This window comes from Caretta caretta, chromosome 19 (genome assembly GCF_965140235.1).
Source record: "Caretta caretta isolate rCarCar2 chromosome 19, rCarCar1.hap1, whole genome shotgun sequence".
In the NCBI taxonomy this organism is placed as follows: Eukaryota; Metazoa; Chordata; order Testudines; family Cheloniidae; genus Caretta; species Caretta caretta.
This window is the reverse complement of record NC_134224.1, coordinates 19213284-19239918: the sequence shown is the minus strand read 5'-3', so window position 1 is coordinate 19239918 and position 26635 is coordinate 19213284. Positions and strand designations below refer to the sequence as shown.

The 26635-nt window shown below is 43.1% G+C and overlaps 1 protein-coding gene across 1 annotated transcript in view; it reads left to right on the top strand.

The window, feature by feature from the left end:
• Positions 1–26635, top strand: part of EYA3 (EYA transcriptional coactivator and phosphatase 3) — a 138912-nt gene that overhangs the window by 55979 nt on the left and 56298 nt on the right. Inside the window, 6 exon segments of the mRNA XM_048825899.2 lie at positions 2967–3018; positions 3021–3064; positions 7222–7265; positions 8914–8993; positions 18294–18360; positions 24871–25013. Coding sequence (XP_048681856.1) covers positions 2967–3018; positions 3021–3064; positions 7222–7265; positions 8914–8993; positions 18294–18360; positions 24871–25013 — 430 coding nt within the window.

Below are 26635 nucleotides of genomic sequence, written 5' to 3'. Positions count from 1 at the left end.
CGCTTCCGCCACCTCCCAGGCTTGCGGCGCCAATCAGCTGTTCGGTGCGCAAGCCTGGGAGGGAGAAAAGCAGAGCGGGGCAGGGCTCAGGGGAGGAGGCGGAGCTGAGGTGAGCTGGGGCAGGGAGCGGTTCCCCTGTGTGCTGCCCCCCCCCCGCCCCCGTTGCTTGCTGCAGGCGGCCCTCCCTTTGCCCCCCTGCCCCAGCTCATCTCCGCTCCACCACCGCCCCCAACCACTTGGCGCCCTAGGCGATCGCCGAGTTCGCCTAGTGATTGCACCGGTCCTGGCTTTCTGCATTCATGGTAGCAAGATGTCCTATTTGTTTGAGAAGGAGGATCTTCTGATTGTAATTGTAACTCTGTTTATAAACTAGATGTGAGTTTGGCTTAAGTTGTTCAAAGCTAATTCCAGTGTTTGTGAGAACAAATTTGCCCTTTTGATTCATTTGAAAAAAAAATTATAAATCCAGATCAGAAAACTAAGGTAGTTTTCACTCTTGCTTTCTATGGAAAACCAAACTGAATAAAAAAACGTTATGGAAGCATTAGGTCAAAATGTCAGATAGGATTTGAATCAAAATTTTATTTATGAAGTAATCATCTTCTTTTTTGTTTCAGCTTTAAACTTTCACAGAATTTACTCTGTAGTTCTGAAACTATTTCAAGAATCTTTAAATTCCACAATTTTTCTTTTTAGTCTTTATTTATTAAAAGGAGTAAATTACAAAAATTTAATTAAAAAGGAAATTAACTTTTTATATGTAAAATGAGGCTATGAATTTAAACAGACAAACCACAAATTCAGACTACCGCCCACTCCTTCATCTGCTGTGCAGTATATACAGAGTAAATTTTTTAGAAGTGTCTGTCACTTAAGAGTCTTAATCTCAGTGAAAGACGATGCTTAAGAGCCTAAGTGCCTAAAGTAACTTTTGAAAATGGGACTTTTAAGCCCTTTTGAAAATTTTGGCCACAGTGTATAAGATCACCCTTGTTACAGACCCTGCAGTGCTTCCCACTGATTTGGGAACAGAAATCTTTTGTGCGTTTTGCTCCTGTGTCAATATGAAATTGTACGTGCCACACAAGATCTCCTGCCCGTGCTCAGAGACTGTGATGCTTTTCAATAACCAGCATGAGTTAAGGACCAGAGTGGTTATAAGTAGATCTGAGCAAAAAATTTTCAGCGAATAGTAAATTCACAGATAAATGCATTTTTTAGGTTACTGAAACAAAAATGGGGAAAAAAACAAAAAAGTCAAGTGGTTTGTTTTGGCCATTTCAAAATTAAACCTTTTGTCTTTTTGTTTTGAAAGTGTTTTGCTTTGAAGTTTAGCTAATTAAAAAGGTGTGTGTGTGTGTACACAATAATCCTCCCACCCACAACCCCAAAATGGAGAACTGAGAAATTTCAGGACAAACAGGTTTTGTTTGACCCAAAGTGATTTTTTTTTTTTTTTTGAGAAAATTTTTAAAAAATTAGTTTTGGTTTGAACTGAACTGGATTTTTGGGCTCAGTTTGAATATATTGTATACGGTCATACCTCTCAACCTATTTATTTTTAATTGGGATGATTTCATTATATGGAAGGTACTCAGATACCACAGTGATGGGCAAAATATAAGAACCTAAATGGTGAGAGAACAGCTGCTATATGATATGAATATAGGGCCAATCCTGTTTCCATTGAAGCCCATGGCAATGTGACAGGATCAGAGTCTAACACAGTCAGTAAATTATGCACATTGCTGTTGTTCATGTATTCCTAACTTATTATGTATTCTTTCAGTGCTTTTTGTGGTTGCTTTTACCTAGCTGTAAAATGGTTGTGCACCTCTTTTGTGTGCTATGTGTCTTTTTGTGGGGAAGACTGATTTCTAGGGAGGGTATGAAATTGTTTATAACTTAGTGTACATCGTGGGAGAAGTGTCTTACTCCATTGAATGCGTATTGAAGGTAAATCAGTTCTTGAAACACTCATTGATTTCAGCGTTGTGAGCAGAGTTTGGCTGATGGGTTTTACGTCAGTGGTTTGGAGATAAAGAGGTGATGGAAGAGAAATTAAACTTTAAACTGTAATAGTTCATATTCAAAGTTGGCTGTCACTATTTAACCACTTACATTTTGCGTCCTGTTGGTATTGTTTATTGACATAAGTCTAGTGGATTTTATTTTTTTAAATGCCAAAAAGCCAGCAAATGAAAAAAACACTGGGGAAGTAATGTTTTTATTTAATTTTTTTGAGTAGCAGACAATAGGAATTCAGTAAAACAATTCTGAAAGTAGTCTCCTTCAGAACGCTCACTTTTCTGTGGTAATTCCAGTGGGTGTTGACTCTTGCTTGTTGCCGTCGGCCCTTAATACAGATAGCATTTAGTACTAAAAGCTTTACTTTCTTTGAAATTAACTTTTTCTTTCAAAATAAAAGGTCAGACTACTCTTTCTTAAGTGTGTAATTTAAACAGTAATTGCTAATAATCAGTCTTGCTTGTAGAAACATTTAGTTGTGAGTCTTGTCCTGATTTTTTGTGTGACAGTTATGTAAATGTCCTAAATTAAAACAGGTTAGATTTTATCATTCTGTTTACTGACATTGTAGCCCGCAGTTGATCACTTAAATTAACTCTGGTAATCCTAAAGTGTTTTTTACAATCACAGCACACGTGTATGATTGAAATGTTTAATATATTGGCTTCTATAGTGAGTATGTTACAAGGGAAATGCAGTAGAAATGTGCCACGTGCGTTTAACCCCCCCCCCCACCACCATTGTTTATGTCTTTGGGGCTTACTGATAAATCTTTGTTTTAGAAAACCTCCATATGTGAGTTTGGTCTCTTATTTTAGAGATGGCAACATGACTTTAGAAAGCTTGAGAGCAGAAAATATAGAAATGAATATTCTCTGATAGCCTAAATGATAAGCACTTCACAAAGTATATAAAGCTATGAACACCTTTTTTAACAGGCTTTGAAGACTGCAGATGAAGACACCCATTCTAATCATTTAAGCATATTTAAAAATTAATACTCATGGAAGAGGCACAAGACTTACCAGAACAACCAGTAAGTATATTTGTAAAATATTATAAATTATTGGAAAATAAATCAGTAGTCTAAAAAAAGTCAATTGTGATTATTCTAAAGGATAACAGGAAATATGTCTTACATTTATTGTTTCTAGAAGTGGGGATCATTCTTGCTGTTGGTAAAATATATTGTCCATTAGCCTCACTGGGGTTATACAAACTACAGTAATAAAACAAGTAAATAGGTACATTTGAAGTTTTTAATATCTTAGATTAAAATAATGGATAATAAATATTTGCTTTGTTCAGAACCTGTACAATGAAATATATGGTTTCAAACCATATATAGAAATTGAAAAATTACTACTTAAGATAGCACTTGTAAAATAGTTACTATAAACTCTACGCTCTTTAATTTCTTCTGGTACCCTGGAGAGCTTAGAGAAGTTCCCTATTCCCTAGTACATTGTGAGCAGCTGTTGCAGGAGAGCAGTATTGTCACCTTTAATTTAGTTTAATTTAATTTAATTTAACTGTGTCTGTAGGTAAGACGTATGGTTGGAGTGATATATGTTTTTAAATCCTGTTTGCTGCATCCTAAATCCAAAGTTCTGCTAATAAAGATTTTAGGGTGAATAACTCATTTTTAAATACTGTAACAAAAACAAGACATTTTAATTTTTACTATTTATATTTACAGTTTCAAAATTCCTGAGGTGCTTCTTATCACTGATCATGCTCTTCTTGATAGAAAATTTGTCAACAAAGTTCTTAAAGATATTTGAAATGTTAGTGCATATTTGTTTTTTAAATTACTTAGATGGAATGTTGTTGTCAGTTCTGGAAGAGAAAATGTGAATGCAGGATAATAGTCAGCATATTTGATATAAAGTCCTACATCTAACTTTAAAGTAAATGCAACAGTGTAATAATTAAACACATTACTTTACAGACAAAAAATGAGTGACAATGTTATATTTAGAATTCAGTCAAGCTTGATGCAAACAAAATGAGAAAACATTACTTCATTTTTATGGTAGGCTGTGGCTACTTTTTATACTGAAGTTATCAAATGTACTAGAAAACATGGGGATATTTTGGGGAGGAATGTAGATTTAATAATCTTTGCATAGGAAATATTTTGGGGATGTTCAGACTGAAGAACTGCATCTCTTCCAGTTAACTAGTCTGAAAAATCTAGTTAATATTTTGTAACTCTTTATGTATCACAAGAATAGATAAACTGACATGGGGACATTCAGTGAAACTGAAAGGCAGGAAATTTAAAACTAATCAAAGAAATACTCTCCTATACTATGCCATCATGTGCCAGCAATGCCCCTCTGCTATATACATCGGCCAAACTGGACAGTCCCTACATAAACGGATAAATGGACACACATCAGATATTAGGAATGGCAATACACAAAAACCTGTAGGAGAACACTTCAATCTCCCTGGACACACACTAGCAGATTTAAAGGTAGCCATCCTGCAGCAAAAAAACTTCAGGACCAGACTTCAAAGAGAAACTGCTGAGCTTCAGTTCATTTGCAAATTTGACACCATCCGCTCAGGATTAAACAGACTGTGACTGGCTCGCCAACTCCAAAAGCAGTTTCTCCTTCCTTGGTGTTCACACTTCAACTGCTAGAAGAGGGCCTCATCCTCCCTGATTGAACTAACCTCGTTATCCCTAGCCTGATTCTTGCTTGCATATTTATACCTACCTGCCTCTGGAAATTTCCACTACATGCATCCGACAAAGTGGGTATTCACCCACGAAAGCTTATGCTCCAATAAATCTGTTAGTCTATAAGGTGCCACAGGACTCTTTGCCACTCTCCTATACTAAACACATATGAGTGGGGGGAGGGATAGCTCAGTGATTTGAGCATTGGCCTGCTAAACCAGGGTTGTGAGTTCAATCCTTGAGGGAGCTATTTAGAGATCTGGGGCAAAAATTGGGGATTGGTCCTGCTTTGAGCAGGGGGTTGTACTAGATGACCTCCTGTGGTCCCTTCCAACCCTGATGTTCTATGAAAACTGCCGCAAGAAGATTCCATTGAGATTCAGAGCTCTGTATGATTCAAAGAAGATCAGACATTTATATAGGTCATGAAAACATCCATAATAGCATCCATAGGTAAGGAAAACATAGGTCTGTGATTACTCATGCTTCAGTTATAAGCCAGCCTCTGACAGGAGTTAGGAGGAAACTTACTCTATGGACAGGTTATTCCAAAACTACCCACTATGAATTTCCTTGCAATTTCTTCTTAGTCTCCTACCACTGTCAGAGATGGAACAGTGGAATAGATTGACCACTGCACTGATGGTCAATACTGATTTGTATTGCCTGTAAATATTTGTTTGTCACCTGTACATAGTAAAGAAGGGAACTAATGAATGTAGCTAACATTATTTTTCACAGAGAGAGCATTGTTGAAACCTATTGTTAACATTTAAAAATAAGGAAAGGAATGAATTAATCCTTGCAAAATGCTACTAGCTCATTAGCACTTGATTGATATTTTATGTATCTGGATTCCCAGTTTTTCCCCCCTGTGATTAATTATGGCAACAGTTACTTTGAAAATCTAATCTATTACAAAACTACTGATTACTAGTACAAAAGATAATCTGTTACATATTATTGACTACTTATGTGATATGTGTTTCCAAAATATTTGGAAGAATGGGGAAAAAGGAGTAATTCCAGACAATTTATTATTTCTTATTTCAGTAAGTATTATTCAAATACGGAATAACTGTAATGTCTGCTTGAACTTTACATGAATTGCTTTTTATAAATGACAGGTTTCAGAGTAACAGCCGTGTTAGTCTGTATTCGCAAAAAGAAAAGGAGTACTTGTGGCACCTTAGAGACTAACCAATTTATTTGAGCATAAGCTTTCGTGAGCTACAGCTCACTTCATCGGATGCATACTGTGGAAACTGCAGAAGACATTATATACACAGAGACCATGAAACAATACCTCCTCCCACCCCACTCTCCTGCTGGTAATAGCTTATCTAAAGTGATCACTCTCCTTACAATGTGTATGATAATCAAGTTGGGCCATTTCCAGCACAAATCCAGGTTTTCTCACCCCCCCCCCTTTTTTTTTCCAAAAACCACACACACAAACTCACTCTCCTGCTGGTAGTAGCTTATCCAAAGTGACCACTCTCCTTACAATGTCTATGAAAATCAAGGTGGGCCATTTCCAGCACAAATCCAGGTTTTCTCACCTGAGAAAGATTAAGAGAATTTAAATGGCTTGTTTGAGAAGTACTGCAAGATCTGGGGACTGGAAGCTGAGTTATAAAAATTCAAAATTGAAAACAATTGGGGGGAGGGATAGCTCAGTGGTTTGAGCATTGGCCTGCTAAACCCAAGAGTTGCGTTCAATCCTTGAGGGGGCCATTTAGGAATCTGGGGCAAAAACTGGGGATTGGTCCTGCTTTGAGCAGAGGGTTGGACTAGATGATCTCCTGAGGTCCCTTCCAACCCTGATATTCTATGATAGAATCCCAGTCCATTTTGGACCAGAAGTGACTGACCAAATCTTTGTTTAAATTGATCCCCCTACAATAGTACATCATGCTACCATTAGACTACTGAGCCATCCACAAATGCAGTATTAAATACTAGTTTAATTTCTCTTTCTCAAAAATGCAAGTTGGGACTTCCGATTTGCTACTGTTGTGAACAAAGAAATGATTTAAACTTCTTGCCTCAAGCATTATTTAGCTAGGGAGAGGGTAAGGGATCCTAGTTCATGGCAGCTGAGCACTGGGTGCAGTCTGAGTGCTAGATCTGTTCAGAATAGGATTGTTTTAGAATTAATGAAGTTCCTTGGGTTACAAAGAAAGGTCCCTATCAAACCTTGGGAGTTCAGTATCCCAGTGCAAAAAAGTGGGCGGGGAGTGGCTGGGGCGGGAGGGAGACAGGGAAAAAGCAACCTTGCAAACAAATTCTGGGGTAGCAGTAGCTGTTTAAATGAGAGAACCTACAGGTTTCACTATTTAACTCCAGGACTCAACCACAAGGCTACTTGAATTCAAACAACTACTAATAACTGTGTTGCAAACAATGATTAGCTTCTAACTGCAGCCTGTCACTTGTGTACAGAGATTGTCAAGGACAGATCTCACTCATGGTGTCTTTGAACATTTTCATCTTTGCAGGTGAAAAAGGCCAAGATGCAGGAATCTGGAGAACAAAATTTAAGGTGTGTAGTACTGATTTTGATGTTAGTTTTGACCAATTGTCAGGTTCTTGTTTTCATTGAATGCTTCAGTTGAGAAAGCAGGTTGCTTTGTGCATTTTTCACAAGACATGGGCTTTTATCATTCATCTTCATTTATATTCTTTGAGACACTATGAGCTTTTATAAGAATGCTAAATCTTGCCAAAAGCATTTTCTGTGAATGACTGCATAGAATTTAAATAGCATCAACTTACATCTTGCTTTTAATGTTGCGTTGTAGTGCTCTATTTAATACATTCCCTGGAGCAGTCAGGTGAGACAACCATTCACTGTGTAAGGAATTCTCTGATTGATAGGATCTTTTATTTTGGAATTAATTCAATGGTACATAATTTTTGCTTAGTAGCTCTTTTTAAGTACATCTTTTACTTTGATAATATTAATCACTATTACTACATTTAGAGAGAAGCGTGCTATGCATATCAAATTGTATGAGAAAATGAGTGGGACAGCATTGTCTTTTCTGATTGTTTTTCTGTCTTTAATTGGATTGTCGTGACCCGTGAGTCTCAAACCTGGGTCTGCACGATTTCCAGGAGCAGCCATGCTCCAGCCCTCCATTTGGCAGTCTGCTGATGCTTGCCTGCCTGGGACCAGAGAAGACCAGCTCCAGTTTGAGGCTTTGCTGGTTGGTCCTACTTAAGCCAGCAGTAGGAACAGGAAGCTGTCCAAACAACTGGGCTCCATCCCATTCTGGACTGCGTGCCTTGTGTTTCCTGCTCCTGCTGCTTGATTTCGTGGCATCTGATTTGTGGTTCTGACCTCTCAGTGTCCTGATCCGGCCTGACTCTGGTTCCTGATTTGTTGTTCTGATCCCCAGTTTGTCTCCTGGCAGAGGTGAAAGTAAGCCGGTATGGTCCAGTATGGTATACTGGCAAGAGCCGGTAAACAGCCGACTGTACCGACAGGGAGCAGCTTCCCTAGGCCGACAGTTTAAAAGGGCCCTGGGCTCCTGGCAGCAGCCGGAGCCCGAGGCCCTTTAAATCGCCGCCAGAGCCCTGCTGCTGGAGCCCTGGGGTAGCGGCAGCGGCTGGGAGCCCTCCAGCTCCGGCAGCGATTTAAAGGGTCTGGGGATTTAAAGGCCCCGGCCCTTTCTTCCGAGGCCTCACCCCACCTTGCTCAGGACCCCGGCCCTCCGTACCGGTAAGTCCTTAGCGTTACTTTAACCCCTAGCTCCTGGTATCCTGACCCAGCTGACTCCTAAACCCTATCTTGTGACTGTGGACTCTGGCTCTGACTACTAAATTTGGCCACCCACGACCCAGCTGTGACATGGATTGTTTTTGTCCCTTTGGGAACATTTACACGTTGCAACAAAGGTTGTATTAGATTTCTGTGTTCTATTAAAAGTTTATTATTTTGAGAAAATTAGTGAGTTAATACTCTGAAGGACGTGAGGATTTGAGGTTTGTACAAAGAAATGCAAGGATATCTTCCAGATTCTACTGTGTGTTGGTATATGTGAAATAGTGCAGAATGCAGAATGTTTCCCTAGCAGCCTGTGGCCAATGTTAGCTAGGAAGGTCAAAAGCAATTGCTTAAAACTTCCAGTGCTGTTAGTGCACAGATTGGTGATGTTGGTGGCTAATGTGTGCTTTTATCCTTTCAGTCAAGTGAGCACCACAGAAGTCAGTGATCAGAAATCTGAATCTTCAAACCTTGGCCCAAACCTTCCCATGTCAAGTGAAAGTAAGGCTCGTTCTGACCCCCTCACTCCCTTCTTTGTGTCCATTGGTTCCTCAGGGTCCTCTGCACCAAGCAAAAACTTCTTGGTCCTTCACCGTTTACCTCACCTTATCTTTCAAATCTAATTACTTATCAGAGGCCATCCCCTGCTTTTGTTCTACTAATGATGCCAATCTCCATCTCCCTCCTGTCACTTTCTCTCATAGACACCTTCCTAACCTCTCCCACGCATATCCCTGTTCTCGAGAAGAATTCCTCGTCAAAATTCACAAAGCCATTATCGCAACCTCTTAAATCCCTCTTTAAAACCCACCTTTGCTGCGATGCCTACATATCGCTACTGCCTGGCCTTGGTTGTGACTACTAATGCAACATTCCTGCCTCTGTCATTACTGTGTCTTCCCCATTCCCCTATTTGCCTGTTCATTCCTCTTTGTGCATTGTCTAAATCCTAGATTGTGATTTCCTTTGGGCAGGGATTGTTGTTTGGTAATGACAAATGAGTGGGAACCATCTCTCATAAATTGTCACTACCTCAACACAAACACTGAGTGGAGTCTGTTATAATCATTTGCACTGCTAAAGCACAGTTAATCTGAAGCTCTCAGAGCTTTACAGAAAAAGTTTCTCAAAACCACTGTGAGGGTAAGTAGTTTCATTTTGCAGATGGGAAACTGAGATGCAGAATAAACAACTCGCAGAAGGTCACACAGTGAGACAGTGGCAGAGGTGGAGCTTAGTGTCATCAGCATACTGATAGCCCTGGATTTTCAGAATGCCTAAAAATGTCCCCCAGTGCCTTTTAATACAGATGAACAAGAGGTGACAGAATAGAACTCTGTGAGGGTCCCCGTTTGAGGACTTCCATGGTGCATACTGTCTACAATCCACTGAGGGCTTGTGTACATGAAGAATTAGTGCATAGCAAGCTGAGGTATAAATCTATAGTGCACTCCGCTTGCTGTGCACTAACTGGCTGTGTGGACCTTGCTACCACACTACAAGTTCTTCAAGTGATGGTCCCTATTGTATTCCACTATGGTTATGCATGCACATCATGCGCTCAGAGAATTTGAAAGTAGTGTCCATTGGTCCGTGCATGTGCCCTGACTCTCCTCGTGCTTCTGTCCAAGGTGATATAAAGGGTGGGGTGGACCGACTGCATCTCCAGTTCCTTCTCACCACCACATGGTCTGGGTCAGAACTTTGTGTCCTCCTCTCTCATGCTGTTCTAATTGCAGTTGTAAATAGCTTTATCGGTTTTTAAGACAGTTTACCTAGTTTTATTTCTAGTTTTAATAATTAATAGTTTTAACAGTTTAGTGAAGACTTCAGGGATTTTCTGCCCCCATTCATACCCCTCTTCGGATATCAGACTATGACGAGGACTTTGGGTTTCAAACTCTGAATCTCTTGACCACTATCCCTCTCAGTAAGTGACAACCAATTCAGTGGTGCCTCTACTGCTTGGGAGAAGCTCACATCACAGCTTTGTGTAGTCCTTCCCCAACTGTACCTGAGAGGGCTGTGCACTTCATCTCCACAAGTATCTCATGGAGATGGTCATGAGACTGCAGTCAGATACATGCCAGGGAACACCCCTCCCTCCCCACTGTACATCGGCCTGATTCTGTGAGGAGTGCACCTCCTGGTGCTACGTCAAACTCTGATGCCAGCAGAAGCACCTCCACAGACCCCATGATGGGGCCTAGTTGGGAGATTAGAAAGCACTCCAATAAGCCTGGGACTAAGTCTTCCTCCAAGTTCAGGAAACTGGACAGCTCAGCCCCAGGGGCCACAGCACATTTTAAGTCCCACTGGCCTGAGAAGAAGACCCATAAACAATGGGATCCAATGGTTCCAGGTGGCGAACTGTCGGTACCGCCATCTCCAGCCCCTCACAAGAAGAGAGAACCTCTTGCACTGGGACAGACATCAGCATCGGTACTGGCGACCAGGAAAGAGAGAGTGCTTCTTACACCAGGTAAATCTGGAGCCATGGCTGCACCCAAAGAAGTCTGATTTAACTGGGAATTGGTCCTGCTTTGAGCAGGGGGTTGGACTAGATGACCTTCTGGGGTCCCTTCCAACCCTGATATTCTATGATTCTATGATTCACCTTGCTGGATGCAGAATTGTCATCTCTATTAGGCCCCTCCACTTCCGGAGAACGTAAGTCCCTGCTATGGATATGCTTATGGTACAGGGTCTCTCGCCTTCTTTGCATATGTTTGTACACCATTCCATCAGTTCTGACAGTACCACTATTGGAACTGGAATCTGCCTTTTTCTCTTCCAGTGAATTGTAACCAGGGGCAGAACCACCTGTACGGTACTGCTCCTATACACCATCATGGAGACTGACACACCAATGGGAACAACCTCCTATGCATCTGTCTTACTGGCCATATTGGGGACCATTAGGATATTGCAGCATCCTCATTCGGAGCTTGCCTGGTCTGTGAGAGTGTTGCCACCTGCTTCACCCACTAGGGATCCCTCAAGCAGGCCCACAAATCCCGTAGCGGAGGAGGAAGAATTTTATACCCTGGTTCTGATGGTCCCTCCAGAACCGGCTAGACCCCCATCCTCGTCGCTGGACAAAGCTGTGACTGCATCATCCCCTTCCCCACTTGATGACTTCAGACAATTTCAAGATCTACAGAGAGTTGCGGGGGAACTCCAAATCCCACTGGAAAAGATTCTGGACATTCTTCAGTCTTTAGGACCAGAGAGAATAGCTCTGAGAATCAATGAAACCATACTGGAGCCAGCCAAGACCGTGTGGCATATGCTGCCACATGCACCGCCACTCCTAAAGGAGAGGAGTGATGGTACAGTGTCCTGGTCAAAGGCTCAGAATTCTTCTTTTCCCACCCAGCTCCAAACTCACTGGTAGTTCAGGCTGCTGCTGAGAGAGCTAAACAACACCACCCTCAATCCACGCTAGTGGACAAGGAAGGGAAGTGTCTAGATCTTCTACAGAGGAAAGTCTTCTCTTCCTCTTCCTCTAGTTTACAGTTCAGGATAGCCAATTATCAAGCATTGTTGGCTAAATAGGACTTCCTGAATTACGCTAAATTCAAGGAATTCACAAATAGTCTCCCACAACAAGTTCATGCCTGCTTTCAGGCCCTCACTGAAGAAGGCAAACTCATAGCCAAAACTACCCTCCAGTCTGCAGTGGATATGGCTGATACCTCTTCCGGGGCCATGGCTACAGCTATTTTGATGCACAGAAAGTCTAGGCTTCATGCTTCTTGTTTTCCTAGGGAGGTCCAGAATACCATAGATAAATCTCTTCAATCGGAAGAAAGATGAGTCTTTGTATACACTAAAAGACTCCAGGGCTACTCTTCGCTCGTTAGGCATCTATACTCCTGCCTCAAAATGAAAATCCCACCACCTGTTGTCTACCCAAAGGTACAGGTCTCTTCATTATCACCCACAGAGACCATATGAACTTCCATGAAAGCAACAAAAGATCCAGAGGTCCAAATTATCCAGGCCCCCCCACAGGCTTCAATGTCTCAACCCCCATCCTCAAGCCAAGAGGTATTTTTGACACAAACTTGAGAGCCGATAATCACTGAGAGACTCATGACTCTTCCGCTCCATTTGGGGGTCCTTTAGCACTCTTTTCCCATGCTTTGAGTGTGATAACAATGGACACGTGGGTGCTGAATGTCATCAGCTGTGGCTATACAATCGAGTTTGTAATGCTCAAAGACCCCCCCTTCGGGGACCACTCTTGCAACAGTATTCTTACCCAAAAGGTGAACTCTTTATTACAACGAGAAGCAATAAAACACGTTTCTCTAGCATATCAAGGAACGGGTTCTATTCGACCTACTTCCTCATACCCAAGAAGAGGGGTGGCTGGAGACCAAACCTCAATCTCTGCCACCTCACTTGCTTCATCCGCAAACTGAAGTTTCGCGTAGTGGCGTTGGCAACAATAATTCCATCCTTAGAAAAAGGCATCTGTTTCCCAGCTCTCCATTATGAAGGATGCTTCTTCCACATCAACAACCACCCTGCCCATAGACATTTTCTCAGATTTATGGTGCGCTCCAACCATTTCCAATACAGAGTACTGCCTTTTGGGATAGCTACTGTTCTGAGTCTTCACCAAAGTATTTTCTGTAGTAGCAGTTCTCAGGCTTTATGGTCTCCTTGGTTTTCTATACCTCGACGACTGGCTCCTAGCCGCCAGGTCCTGCCAAGAAGCCCACTCATCTACCTTCATGTTACTCAGCCTCCTTGCTTCACTAGAAGTCAGCGTCAACATCAAGAAGTCAATCCTTAACCCCACATAGTCATTGGACTTCATTGGAGCTAGCATAAACTCTATCATGGCACAGGAATACCTGCCTACAGACAGTGTTCAAGCAATGAATGTTGTCATAGCTCGCATCACGAACAACCTTTTTGTACCAGCCAAGATGTGCCTCTCTCTACGTGGCTATGGGTTTCATGTGCCTACGTGCCCCCTTTGTTAGACTTCACCTTGTCTGCCTGCAGATATGGCCTCAGTCTGTGTACTCACTGAACCTTCAGTCTATGAACCTCATGCTGACAGTCCCACCCAAGATACTATCATCCCTCCTATGGTGGACAGGCCCACATTGCATATGTATGGGAGTCCCCATTTTTTCCCTCTTCCCTGGACAGAACTATCATCACTGACATGTCACTATTAGGCTAGGGAGCACATATGGATGACCATACCACACAAGGGACATGGACACTTCAAGAATCCAGAATGCACATCAATGTCCTAGAACTTTTGAGCGGTAAGAAAAGCATGTGAATCCTTTCTTTCACTCATTTGCTGTCATCATGTTCTGATCATGTTGGACAACACCACCACAGTCTCTTTTTTTACCACAACAAACAAGGAGGAGTGAGATCCGCCTCTCTATGCACAAAAGTGGTCAAATTCTGGAACTGGTTCATCAGCAATCAGATCAGCCTATCCGCAGCCTATCTTCCGGGGATGCAGAATGTGCTTACAACGTCACTCAGCAGACATTTTGCGATCAATCACGAGTGGGAACTTCACAATGCAGTGCTATGTGACATCTTCGCGCAATGGGGGACCACAACCAAGGACCTATTTGCTTCTTAGACAAACATCACGTACTGCTCCAGGGGAGCCTTCAGTTACTGCTCTCAGGACGAGGCCCTCTTTTGGCCCTCTTCTCTTCTGGTCACACCAGCTCACCTATACCTTCCTTCCTGTACCGCTCCTACCTCAAGTGCTCCACAAAATCCATCAAGACAAGGCAACAGTCATTCTGATTGCCCCCTTCTGACCCAGACAGTTCTGCTTCCCCAATCTTCTGCTCATGTCGTCCCACCCACCGATCCCCATCTCGTACTTCCCAACCTTTTGACACAGTGCAATGGTGAGATCAAGCACCCCAATCCATGTCCACTCCACCTCAGTGCATGATACGTGGATGGGCATCAACTATAGAACAGGCATGTTCCTCAGTGGTACAAGACATTCTCTCTAAACAGCAGGAAAAATTCCAGTAGACAATATTACTGAGCTAAGTAGAGACGGTTTTCGTCTTGGGCACAACATAAAGGAGTTTTACCAGAAGCAACTGATATTTCCTAATCCTGGACCACATTCTGTCCTTGTACGCATTGGACCTTGCTCTTGGCACTTTGAGAGTCCACCTACCGGTGATCAGCACATTCCATCCTCCTGTGGAAGGTTACTCTATTTTTACACACCCACTAACTGATAGATTTTTGAAAGGCCTCCTCAGAACCTTCCTATCTCTCCAAACAATTGCATCTCAATGGGACCTGAATCTGGTACTCTCTGTATTAATGAAGCCCCACTTTGAGACAATATCATCTTGCTCTATGTCCCTCCTCTCCATGAAGGTTGCCTTTCTTGTTGCTATCACTTCGGCGAGGATACAGGAACTCAGAGCTATAATGGCAGATGCGCCATTTACAGTCTTCCACAAAGGTAAGGTTTCCTTACGCCTATACCCGAAATTCTTATCTAAGGGTTCAGATTAACCAGTCCATTCACTTAGCTGTTTTCTTCCCGAAACCACATGCATCTGCAGAAGAACATCTTCTCCATTCCCTCAACGTTCAATGAGCTCTGGCCTTCTGCCTGCAGAGAATGAAACCAATCAGAAAGTCTATTTACTGAGGTAGCAGAGAGACTTGGGGTAGGCCATCTCCACCCAGAGAATCTTTCAAATGGATTTCTAGCTGCATTATACTCTGCTACCAGCTGTCAAACCTCCCCCAATAGAGGTATGGGCTCACTCCAAGCTATGACCACAGCATTATTTCAGGTTGTGCCTCTCATAGATCTGTAAAGTAGCCACATGGGGTTCTGTCCACACCTTTGCAACACACTATACCTTTGTGCAGGACTCGGTGGCAGATGCATCCTTCAGCATGGTGGTTCTTTGCATGAGCCTTCCACCCTCATCCTTGCATCCTCCTCCAACTAAGGTACTGCTTGCCAATCGTCCACAGTGGAATACAATAGAAACCATCACTCAAAGAAGAGGAGGAGATTACTTCCCTTTAACTGCAGGTTCTTCGAGATGTGTGATCGCTATCTATATTCCACTACCCACCCTTCCCCTGTGTTTTGTATTTGTCTGATTCACAGTGGAGAAGGAACCGGAGACGCAGTCTGTCTGCCCTGCCCTTTATCTCCTTGGACGGCAGCACAAGGCGAGTCAGGACCAATGGACTAAACTTTCAAATTCTGACTCCAGTCGCATGGTGTGCATGCGTAACCCGCAGTGTAATACAGAAAGGGGCCACGTCTCAAAGAATGCCCAATTACAGGAAAATAACCTCCTCTCCCCTTGTGCACTTTGACCTGCTGCTGTTCAGTAGAAGGGCAAAGCACATTAGGGAACATTTAGTTTAAAATTGCAGGGCCCACATGGCTAGTTAGTATGCGGCAAGCTAGTGCGCCGTAGATTCACATCCCATCTTGCCATGCACTAGCCCTTTGTATAGACAAGCCCTGAGACTTTCTTTGTCATCTCTACTCATAACCCACAACATTCAATGGTCAATACTAAGCAGCTTCTGTAAGGTTCAGACTGTATGTTTTCAGGATTGTAATATCATACTGGATTACATTGTATAATTAAACTACATCCCAAAACACTAAATTAAAAGAAAGTTATTTTGGTTGCAAAGTCAAAATGTCAATTGAAGGTTGCCTGTGCAACTGTAATTTAGCCCCCCAGTGCATACAATTCTTTAATTACATAATCACACCCTATTATTTCCATAGAACCTCAGCCTCATTCTATGCACAGGGCAGACAGCACTCAGGGAATGAGGCAGCTCTTATGCTCATCATTCAGTGTGTGGCCTTTGCCTTATTTATCGTGCCCCATCCAAGCCCTGCGCTGAATACAGAATTAGTAATATGCTCATTGGCTCTTCTGTGGCTCTCATTGATATAGTATGAAAGCCACACAGACACTAATGAGTTTATATTCACAACTTTCCTGTGAGGTAGGAGAGTATTTATCATCCCAATTTCAAAACCGTGAAAACAGAGACAAAGAAAGAGGTTTATGGATGCAAGCTGAATCAGTGCGAGAGCCAGGATCTGAACTCAGATCCTCCTGACTGCCAACTCCTGTGCCTACAACTCCACATCTCACTGCCTTGCTGCCAGAGGTGGTAAGTGAGCTCCCACTGAGCTCCCATTGACTTGCCTCACTGTTCTGAGCACTCAGCACTTCTGTGTATCCAGCCCCTGGGTTGTCACATTGGGCAACCAGCAAGTGAGGGACATGCAGCCAGTGGCCAGTTGCCCCACAGCACTGGTTGAGGAAGCATGGGAAGTGTGTGGGAGAGCCAGGCTAGAAGCCAGTTCTAAGTGGCATTTAAATGCCTTTACCCCAGGACCACCCTTTTTCTTCCAGCAGTTCCCTTCCTCATTCTCTGTGTGCCGTCCAACTTCTAGAGCAAACGAGGCAGAGAGCCCACAGACTAGAGTGACCTTATTTACTGCACAGCCCTGATTCATTCCCTGAACACCGACTGCCCTGTGCACTGAATGAGGCAGAGGTCTTGTGGAAAAAACAGTGTGTGACCATGTAATTATAGAGTGTATCATAAGGCACACGCACAACATTAAATATGACATTTGTGCACTTTTGAGTGCTTGCCTTTGCAACCCGGATAACTTTTTAAATTTCCATTTGCGTTTTTAAACAGAAAAAAGTAAAAACATTGGCTTGAACAACTGTAATGAACTTCACATTATTAGTGTTTGAACTGTACCTCAGATGTACTACTTGAGCTACAGGGCTAAGTACATTAGCTGGAAGCAGAAGGCTGTTACTGTATATGAACAAGCCACTAGAGGAGGATGGATAACCACAGAAGCAATGACTTGACTAAGTAGCCCCCTTTTACAGACAGTATAGCCAAGGACAAGATATGGCAGGCTCTTCTGAACAGGCGCTGAGGCTAAGTGGACGTGTTTTCAGACTGGCCCTGTTATGCTGCCCATGGAAGATAGGTGAACTCTTGTCTCATGTGGTATCCCCAAGGGCGAAGTGGGCTGCCAGGGCCATGTGCAGGATCCAGAGCAGGTGGTAACGCTTGGTACTCTCTCCCTTGCTGCTACAGCTGTTCTGGCAGCAGCCAGGCTGTTTCTCTGCTCCATGAGTTCTTGTCCTGTCCCCAAGAGATGGGTTGGGGGGATCCTGCCTAATGTAGTGCCACCAGAAGGAGAAGATGGGCTGCTGGGCCCATGTATTTTGGGGGCAGAGGAGAGGGGTCCGGGGGCAGAGCCTGGCTCAACTTGACCTCGCAGTCTCTCTATCCCTTAGCCACCATAGCTGCTCTGGTAACAGCTGGGTTCCATGGGGTTTTCAGTGCAGCGCGTGCTGAAGTGAGGCATCGGTGCATGTGCAGAACTTTAGAATGTTCAGGGGATTTGTCACACTCCCAAAATCAAGGTGTACAGTGAAAGCCACAGATTCTGGTGTTATCATCTCTGAAGGGACAACTTGCTGCTTTGAATGTTGCACTTATTTACAGGGGCAGGAAGTTACATTTTTCACCCTGTTTAAACAGCACATGTTTGTAAATATTTTTTAAGCCACATATCTAAAGCACTCCAAAAACTTACATCGTTTGTCAGATTAGAACACATTGTGAGATGTGCTCATGTTTCACTGTGATTCGTTAAGTTTTGTTACTTTTTTATAAATTGTGTAATTTAAAAAAAATCCTTTCTTTACAATTCTGTTGTATAAAATGTTTCTTTTTCAGTTCTGACATGCACTGATTACATCCCAAGGTCACCAAATGACTATACCTCACAGCTATATTCTGCAAAGTAAGTTGAACAATTGGTTCTAAATTTTATAACTGCATTTTTCTCTAAACTCTTAAAACTTTTGATTTAGTTCTGAAAGAATTCAAATATGAAATTGCAGAACTACTAACTGTGGTACATAACCTATCAGTTTAATCAGCTTCTGCACCAGATGACTGGAGGATGGCTAATGTGACACCAGTTTTTAAAAAAAGGCTCCAGAGGCGATCCCAGCAATTACAAGCTGGTACTGACTTCAGTACCAGGGAAATTGAAACTACAGTAAAAAATAGAATGATCAGACACATAGATGAACATGATTTATTGGGGAAGAGTCAACATGGTTTTGTAAAGGAAAATCATGTCTCACCAATCTATTAAAATTCTTTGAGGGGAGTCAACAAACATGTCAACAAGAGTGATTCAGTGGATATAGTATGCATGGACTTACAGAAAGCCTTTGACATGGTCCCTCACCAAAGGCTCTTAAGCAAAGTAAGCAGTCATGGGATAAGAGGGAAGGTCCTCTCATGGATGAGTAACTGGTTAAAAGATAGGAAACAAAGGGTAGGAATAAATTATCAGTTTTCAGAATGCAGAGAGGTAAATAGCAGAGTCACCCAGGGATCTGTACTGGGACCAACATATTAATAAATGTTCTGGAAAAAGCGGTAAACAGCGAGTTGGCAAAGTTTTCAGATGATACTCAGGATAGTGAAGTCCAAAGCAAACTGTGAGGAGTTCCTAAAGGATCTCACGAAACTGAGTGACTGGGCAACAAAATGGCAGATAAAATGCAATGTCGATAATTGCAAAGTAATGCACATTGGAAAACAGTCCCAACTATACATACAAAACGATGGGGTTTAAATTAGCTGTTACCACTCAAGAAAGAGATCTTGGAGTCATTGTGGACAGTTCTATGAAACATTTGCTCAATGTGCAGTAGCAATCAAAAAAGCTAACAGAATATTAGGAACCATTAGGAAAGAGATAGATAACAAGGCAGTAACTACAATAATGCCTTTATATAAATCCATGGTACGCCCACATCTTGAAGACTGTGTGCAGATGTGGTCGCCCCATCTCAAAAAAGATATATTGAAATTGGAAAAGGTTCAGAAAAGGGCAACAAAAATGGTAAGGATATGGGACAGCTTCCATATGAGGAGAGATTAAAAAGATGGGGACTTTTCAGCTTGGAGAAGAAATGACTAAGGGAGGATATGATAGAGGTCTATAAAATTGTGAGTGGTGTGGAGAAAGTGAATAAGGAAGTGTTATTTACTCCTCATAACACAAGAAACAGGTGTCACCCAATGAAATTAATAGGCAGAAGGTTTAAAACAAAGAAAGGGAAGTATTTCTTCACACAATGCACAGTCAAACTGTGGTACTCTCTACCAGGGAATGTTGTGAAGGCCAGAACTATAACTGGTTTCAAAAAGGAACTAGATACGTTCATGGAGTGTAGGTCCATCAATGGCAATTAATTAGCCAAGATGGTCAGGGATGCAATCCCATGTTCTGGGTGTCCTTAGTCTCTGATTGCAGAACCTGGGAGTGGACAACAAGGGTTGAATCACTCGATAATTGCCCTGTTCTGTTCATTCCCTCTGAAGTATCTGGCGTCGGCCACTGCTGAAAGACGGGATACTGGGCTAGACGGAACATTGGTCTGATCCACTATGTCCATTCTTATATTAACCTTCCCCTCCTACCATCTCAACCTGCATTTAGTAGAACATTTGACATTGCAGAATGGTATATTTAGAGACAACAAATTAGCATTGCTGCATATGTGACCCAGACCAGCACACGGTGAAGCCAATGGAAAGACTGCCATTGGTTTCAGTGGGAGTTGGATTGGGCCTTTAGTGATTACTAAGTGACATGATACCTTAGCAATGACTGAGAACATAATGTATTATAGACTCAAGCCCAAGGTAGTCAGTGAATAAACAAACTGGACATGAGTGAAAATGAAATCGTTTCCTTATGTATAAAATCGTTTCCTTATGTATAAAATCCAGACACACTGGAGAGAGAGAAAGGAAAGGGCTAAAATTTCCAAATGAATCTAACTGATCTAGGAGCCCAAACCCCACTGACTTTCAGTGGGATTTAGGCTCCTGTGTCACTTAGGTCCTTTTGAAAATTGTACCCATGATCTAATTCACATAGATGAGTGTGGAAGGGTTCCCTGTTGTCTCCAGTGCTTTGTTTTCTCTAGTCATAAATATTCCAAGTGAATGAGCTTCCCCCACTTCCCTTTGGAGTCTGTTTCACAGTCTAACAGTAACTGGATGTGTCCTCTCATATTCAGCTTTATTGTTCCTTCCCTTAATTTTATTCTATTGCTTCTAGTTCTGCTCCTTTTAGCACCCTGAATTATTCTTGACAGTTCCCTTGTCCCTGAGGAGTGAAATTGTCATGGTGTAGGGCTCTGGAGTAAGGGAGGTGAACAAAAATGGTAAGGGTATGGGTATGGGACAGCTCAGGACTGGGGCTCTGAGTTTGACCGGGTGTTTGGGGAAACAGTGCTGTGTCTGGAACACTGGGTTGATATGTTCCTGGTAGTTTGTTATTTTTGGGATGGATGGGGGAACAGGTTGATGGGGGGCAGCAGGGTCAACCCGGGGGGCCTCATCCGCTATTTCCCATGCCATTCTCAGAAGGGACAGGGACGCACACCAGAAAGAGGGGGGGAAAGGAGAGAAAAGGGGAGGAGAAAAGGCCAACTACTCCTCCACAATTGGCTGCAAGTAGGGGAGGAGGGCGCCAAGGGGGATAGGTGGGGGGATCTCGGGGACACCAGTCAAGGCAGGGGAGGGGAAGGGGCGCAATTACCAACACATGTTGGAAATACTGGTGCCTCCTGCTGCACTGGGAAGGGGAAGGATTATAATATCATTGGGGGGTGCAGTGAACAAAGGAGCTCAACATAAAAGGGGAAGGGGCACAAGCCCGTAGGGGTGGGACATGGGCGCACTTAACGAGGGGACTGGACGGTGGGGGAGGGGATGGGAGGGGAGGGCAATGGAGAAAGGAACGGGCTGGAAGCAGGCCAGGGCAGGAAAACTGCAGGGCCCAGGGCGGGGCAGGCAAACTCCCAGGGACTGGAGCCGGGCAGGCAAAAAAGCAGAACCACTGCTGTGAGATCTGAGCGGGGGTGGGGGCAAATATGGGCAGCAAGGGGAAAGAGGGCAAACTGCTGTGGGAAGGCCGGTGGGCAAAGCAGAGGGTTGGGAGATACACCAGCTGAAAGTAGCAGAGGAGGGGAGGGCAAGTCCAAAGGGAGGGGAAAGACATTTGTGCCCACGTGTACTTGCATAGCACTGGCCTTGCTTGCTGCTGCTGCAGTCCCAAATGGTGGAAAAAAGGGGCAAGGCAAGCGGCTGAGCGGAGGGGTGAGGAACAGGTCCAGGTGGTAGGTGGGGGGGTGATAGAGGGGGCAGGAGTGGTGGTGGTGATTGAGGGGAGAAAGATGGACCGGGGGAGGGCTCTGCGCTGCTCCCCCTGCACCCCACAGCAACAGTAGCTACCACCACCACAAGAGCAAAGATGGAAAAAGTTGCTCAGTCCTGCAGTAAGCCCCCTCCACAGTGTCCTGCAGTGGTCCTGCGAGCTCTCCCAGCAGCAAAGGTCCTCCTCTTCCTCCCCAAGGCAGCAGCAGGCTTTCAGACAGCAGCAACCAGCAGACAGGCAGGAGGAGGGACCCCACAGGTGGTAGCAAAACAGTGGCGAGGTCCTCACTCCCCCTCTGGGGAGCAGGCCAGCAGGGTCTCCCAAGGAGCAACAGTAGCCCAGGGAGAGCACCAGCTGGTGAGGTTGGGGGGGCGGGAATCCGGCCCAGACGAAGCTGAAGCGGGTGCTCTGGGCCCAGTAGTAGCAGCTCCATGCCAGCAAGAGTGTCCTCCTATTGGTTACTAGGAGGTGGGCAGGCGCAAGCCCGCCTATGGCTAAAGGGCTCTCCCCCAGCCTATGGTGAGGATCCACTGAGCCTGGGACTCAAATAATTACGGGAGACAACAGGAAAAAGTAAGGACAGTTGTGAGGGTCAAAAGTAGAACACCTGGCAGTTTATGTTGATGGGCAGGCAAACTGCTGCCTTCTGAACCATAATGAGCCTTTTCGGTCTTGAGCCTTCATTCCCAGGTGGCAGTGCATTGTAGTATCTAGCTTGAAGGTGGTGAGTGTACAGATCACAATGCCAGGTCCTCCTCTATCTGATTTGCCACAGATGAAAAAAGATATCTTTACCAGCTGTGGTTACCTGGATATCTGGTAGCAGTGAGGTATCTAGGAAGGCCCCTGTGGGACTCAGAAGATCTGGGTTCAGTTCCTCACTCTGCCACAGATTTCCTGTGTGACCCTCGGCAAGTCACTCAATTTATCTTTGCCTCAGTTCTCCATCTGTGAAATGGGGATAATACTCCCTTTCTTCTACCTGGTGTATGTCTTGTTGGTTTAGCCCCTGTTCTGTAAACATGTACATGCTTGACTTTAGCCGTGTGAGAAATTTTGCTGAAATCTGTGGTTTCGCTTATGTAAAATTAACCATTTGCATGAGTTTGTAAGACTGGGTCTAAGATTGGAAGCTCTTCAAGGCAGCAACTGTTTTTTACTGTATACATGTACAGCACCTAGCACAATGGGCCCTGATCTCAGTCAGGGGCTCTGGGCACTATGCTGCATATCATCTTGATGATTTAAGAATAGATGCCCTTGATGGAAGATGTTATGGTGTTTGCTACTTCCTACAGATATTTCCCTCTTCCCATCAACATGCCTTCCATCTCACCAATATTTAGCGTCAACTGTCCCTCTTTATTTAGGCACTGATGACATCTAAGCACTTGCATACCTGGGAAAAGGAGCTGTCAGCATCAAATGTAAAGGAAATGGGAATAATCAGATGTTACATCTCCCAGTGTTCTCTTCATACATTGTTTAACATTTTCTCAAAAGGGAGCTAGGTATTCCAATCCTAGTCACTGGGACTCGAGGTCCTTTTAGCCTCCTTTGAAAACCCCAGCCTAGATGTTTACCATTTACTTTACATATTTTGTTCCGTTTTATTAGCGGTTGAATGTAGTTTCCTGTTGGTCATTTCTAGGATCACTTGTCTTTCCTTTTTTGAGGATTGATACCGCCTTCTCTCCCCTGCCAGCCATCCTCTGGTACCTCCCCAGTACTCCATGACTTTTCATAAATAATGGTTTGGTAAGCTTACAAACTTAGGATGTGTGTCATCCGGACTGTAGAAAAATGGATCTCACAGAAATCCTAAATGTTCCCTTGCCTGCTTCTTATTAATATTAGGTCTTCATTACTTCCTAATTGTCCAAACATCTCCTTTATTTCTCTTGATGAAGTTAGATTTTAAAAAAACATTTATTAAGCCATTTAAGAGATGTTACTGCTATTTCACCCTCCTCATTTATGAATGGCTTTACTTTCATGTTAGTTTATTTTTCCCGGATACCTGCTCCTGTATTTTCCACTCCATGCATCTGATGAAGTGGGTTCTAGCCCACGAAAGCTTATGCCTAAATAAATTGGGTAGTCTCTAAGGTGCCACAAGGACTCCTTGTTGTTTTTATTATAAAACCCTTCTCATATTGTTAACCTTATTGGCTATTATTAGCTCATTCTGCTATTTTCTTTCCCTATCAGGTATTCTTTCCAGATTCTGTGCCTTTCACTGTGGTACTGGAATGCCTTTATTGATTGATTAGTCTTGTTCAGTTGCTCCCTGCTCTGTCACTTCAGTATAGTTTTTTAAACCTCAGCTCAGAGCTTCAAGCCACATTGTCATCTGCTTGTTCTTTATCTTGTTTTAAGACAAATCGCCATCATCACCTTGATTTTCGTCTTAGGATGCCCCAGCCTTCTTCTATACTTGTAGATTTTAGTATTTTCTCCCATTGCACAATAATTTCTAGATATCTTAATTCCCCATATTTGCCTTCATGCAGTCTCAGAGCCTCATGCTGCAGTTGTGTGTTAATGTGTTAAAGCACTTACAAATTGTAGTATGGACAAGTCCTAAGGCATTGCTTTGTTGCCAAACAGATGGGATGGCTTTAATTGGCTTGCAACATTTTTTACTTTTTTAACAGTTAAACATTTGTAACTGTATATCCCTTTGATTAATTGATATTAATGATACTGGCTGGGATTTCTAAGGGAACTCTGTGCTCAAATCCTACTGAAACCGGTGGAGCTTGTCACTAACTCGTTTAGACTCTTCTGAAACTACTAAAACTGTGGGAAAGCACCCTGACTTCCCTGAGATGCTGGGTACCCACAGCTCTTTAAGACTTCATTTGGAGATGTGGGTGCTTGGCATCACGGAAAATGAGGCCTAAGAGCGTCTATCAGCTGGTATATTCTCCTCCTGAGTTCCTTAAAAAGCAAATGTCTCTGTATTTATAATTAGCACATGTTTCTAAAGCACCCTTTCAGGATGTTCTTGTGCATGATGAGAGCTGCATAATATGAACATTTTAATTCTTTTTTTTATAGGCCATATGCACATATCCTTTCTGTACCTATATCCGAAACGATGACCCCTTATCCTGGTCAGACTCAGTATCAAGCTCTACAGCAGACTCAACCTTATGCCATCTACCCACAGACAACCCAGACCTATGGACTACCTCCTTTTGGTAAAACGTCAACAGAAAAGTTGTTTTAAAGGTTTTAAATTCTCTTCAAACAATGTATATAATTGTACTTCCCATGCCCATTGCTTTTCCAGCAAACTTCCCAGGCATTTTAGAGGGAAGAACTTACAGAAGACCGCAGGCTTGGCTTTCAATAATAGAACAGTTGGAAATGAGGGAATAATGTGTTTAGTTGACAGCTGTTCAGGTTTAAAGTGCATTGTCTCTGTGGTGGGAATGTCGTGTTAAATAGATCTTGTAAAAAATCTGATGTACTCTCAGTTAATTCTGGTGGACTGGCAAGCTGACTGCAGGGATGTTTGATGCTTGGGGATTACAGTTTTCCCAAATTATTACTTGACTGCTTCAGTGCTGATTTATGTACCAGGTGAAATGGGACAAAGCACCTCTCCAGTGTTGCCCAGTGTAACATCTCTGCACTAGGTATCCTCTTTCTTTCCTTTTTGCTGGTACATTAGTACTGGCCTATTGGCTTGTATTAAAAGACCTGTTGCCTCACCTCACATTTCACTGCATGTAGATTGCCTGTTACACTGTCTTTGAGATTACTTAGCTAATAATAGTATTTAGCTCCGTAGTTCCTGTTATGTATTAAGCCACTGAAACAGATGGTTACATTGCAGTAACATTTAAGTTCTGCATTAGCCATTTCAGGGTGTCATGAGTGATTGTACCACTGAATTTTCCTTTGGATTTTCTCATTTTCTAATATTGTGAACCCCCAAATTAAAAAAATTATGAGTCAGACGCCAAGAAATCGTAAGATTGCCGCAAAAGTAATGAGAGAAACAGAAATCAATCCTGTCTTTTGGACTGTGTTCCAATTTCTGAACTCCCCCTGCCTCCTCTCTAGTGTGTGGGTGGCAGTTTGCTTCCGTAACTTACATGAAAACAGTATGGCTTTATCACCCGTTAGCAGCTGGACCACATAATACTCTGCAGCTGCGTCCATTTGAAGAGATCTAGTTCTTCATCTTAAGTGGTAGTGGCTCATGATTTTATATCCACAGTCCAGGGATCAGTCCCCACAGGTGACCCCAAGAGACGCTATGCTGTTTAACCAATTCTGGTGCCCAGCATCTCACTGTTGTCTTACAATACTTGTGTAACCCACTGAAATGTGTGTATGTCACGTCTCCTTGTATGGGCTAGTCGACAGAGAGTAACATGCTCTTCCTCTCACCAGAGCTCCTACAGTAGGGGCCAAAATTGCGCCTCTCACTATAAACCTGAGAGAGTTGGCAACACTGTCCAATTTGCCATATTGCTTCTGAAAAATTCACAAAGTGGAAGAGATTTGGCTCAATTTTATTAGAGACCTGGGTTCTGTCCCCAGCTCTGGCTGCTGAAATGGTGCAAGCTTTGTTATCTCATTTGTGAAATCGGAGAACGATGGTGTTTCTTGGGGTCAAAATAGGCATGTTTAAAAAAAAAAAAAAGATAGTGGGAATGATTCCTCTTCTAATCACTTATATATTGAGGGTCTGACTCCTCCGTACCATCTTCTTTTCTGCACTAGTGTTCAGATATTTGCCCTTTGATAGAATCATAGAATAGTAGTACTAGAAGGGACCTCGAGAGGTCATCCAGTCCAGCCCCTTGCA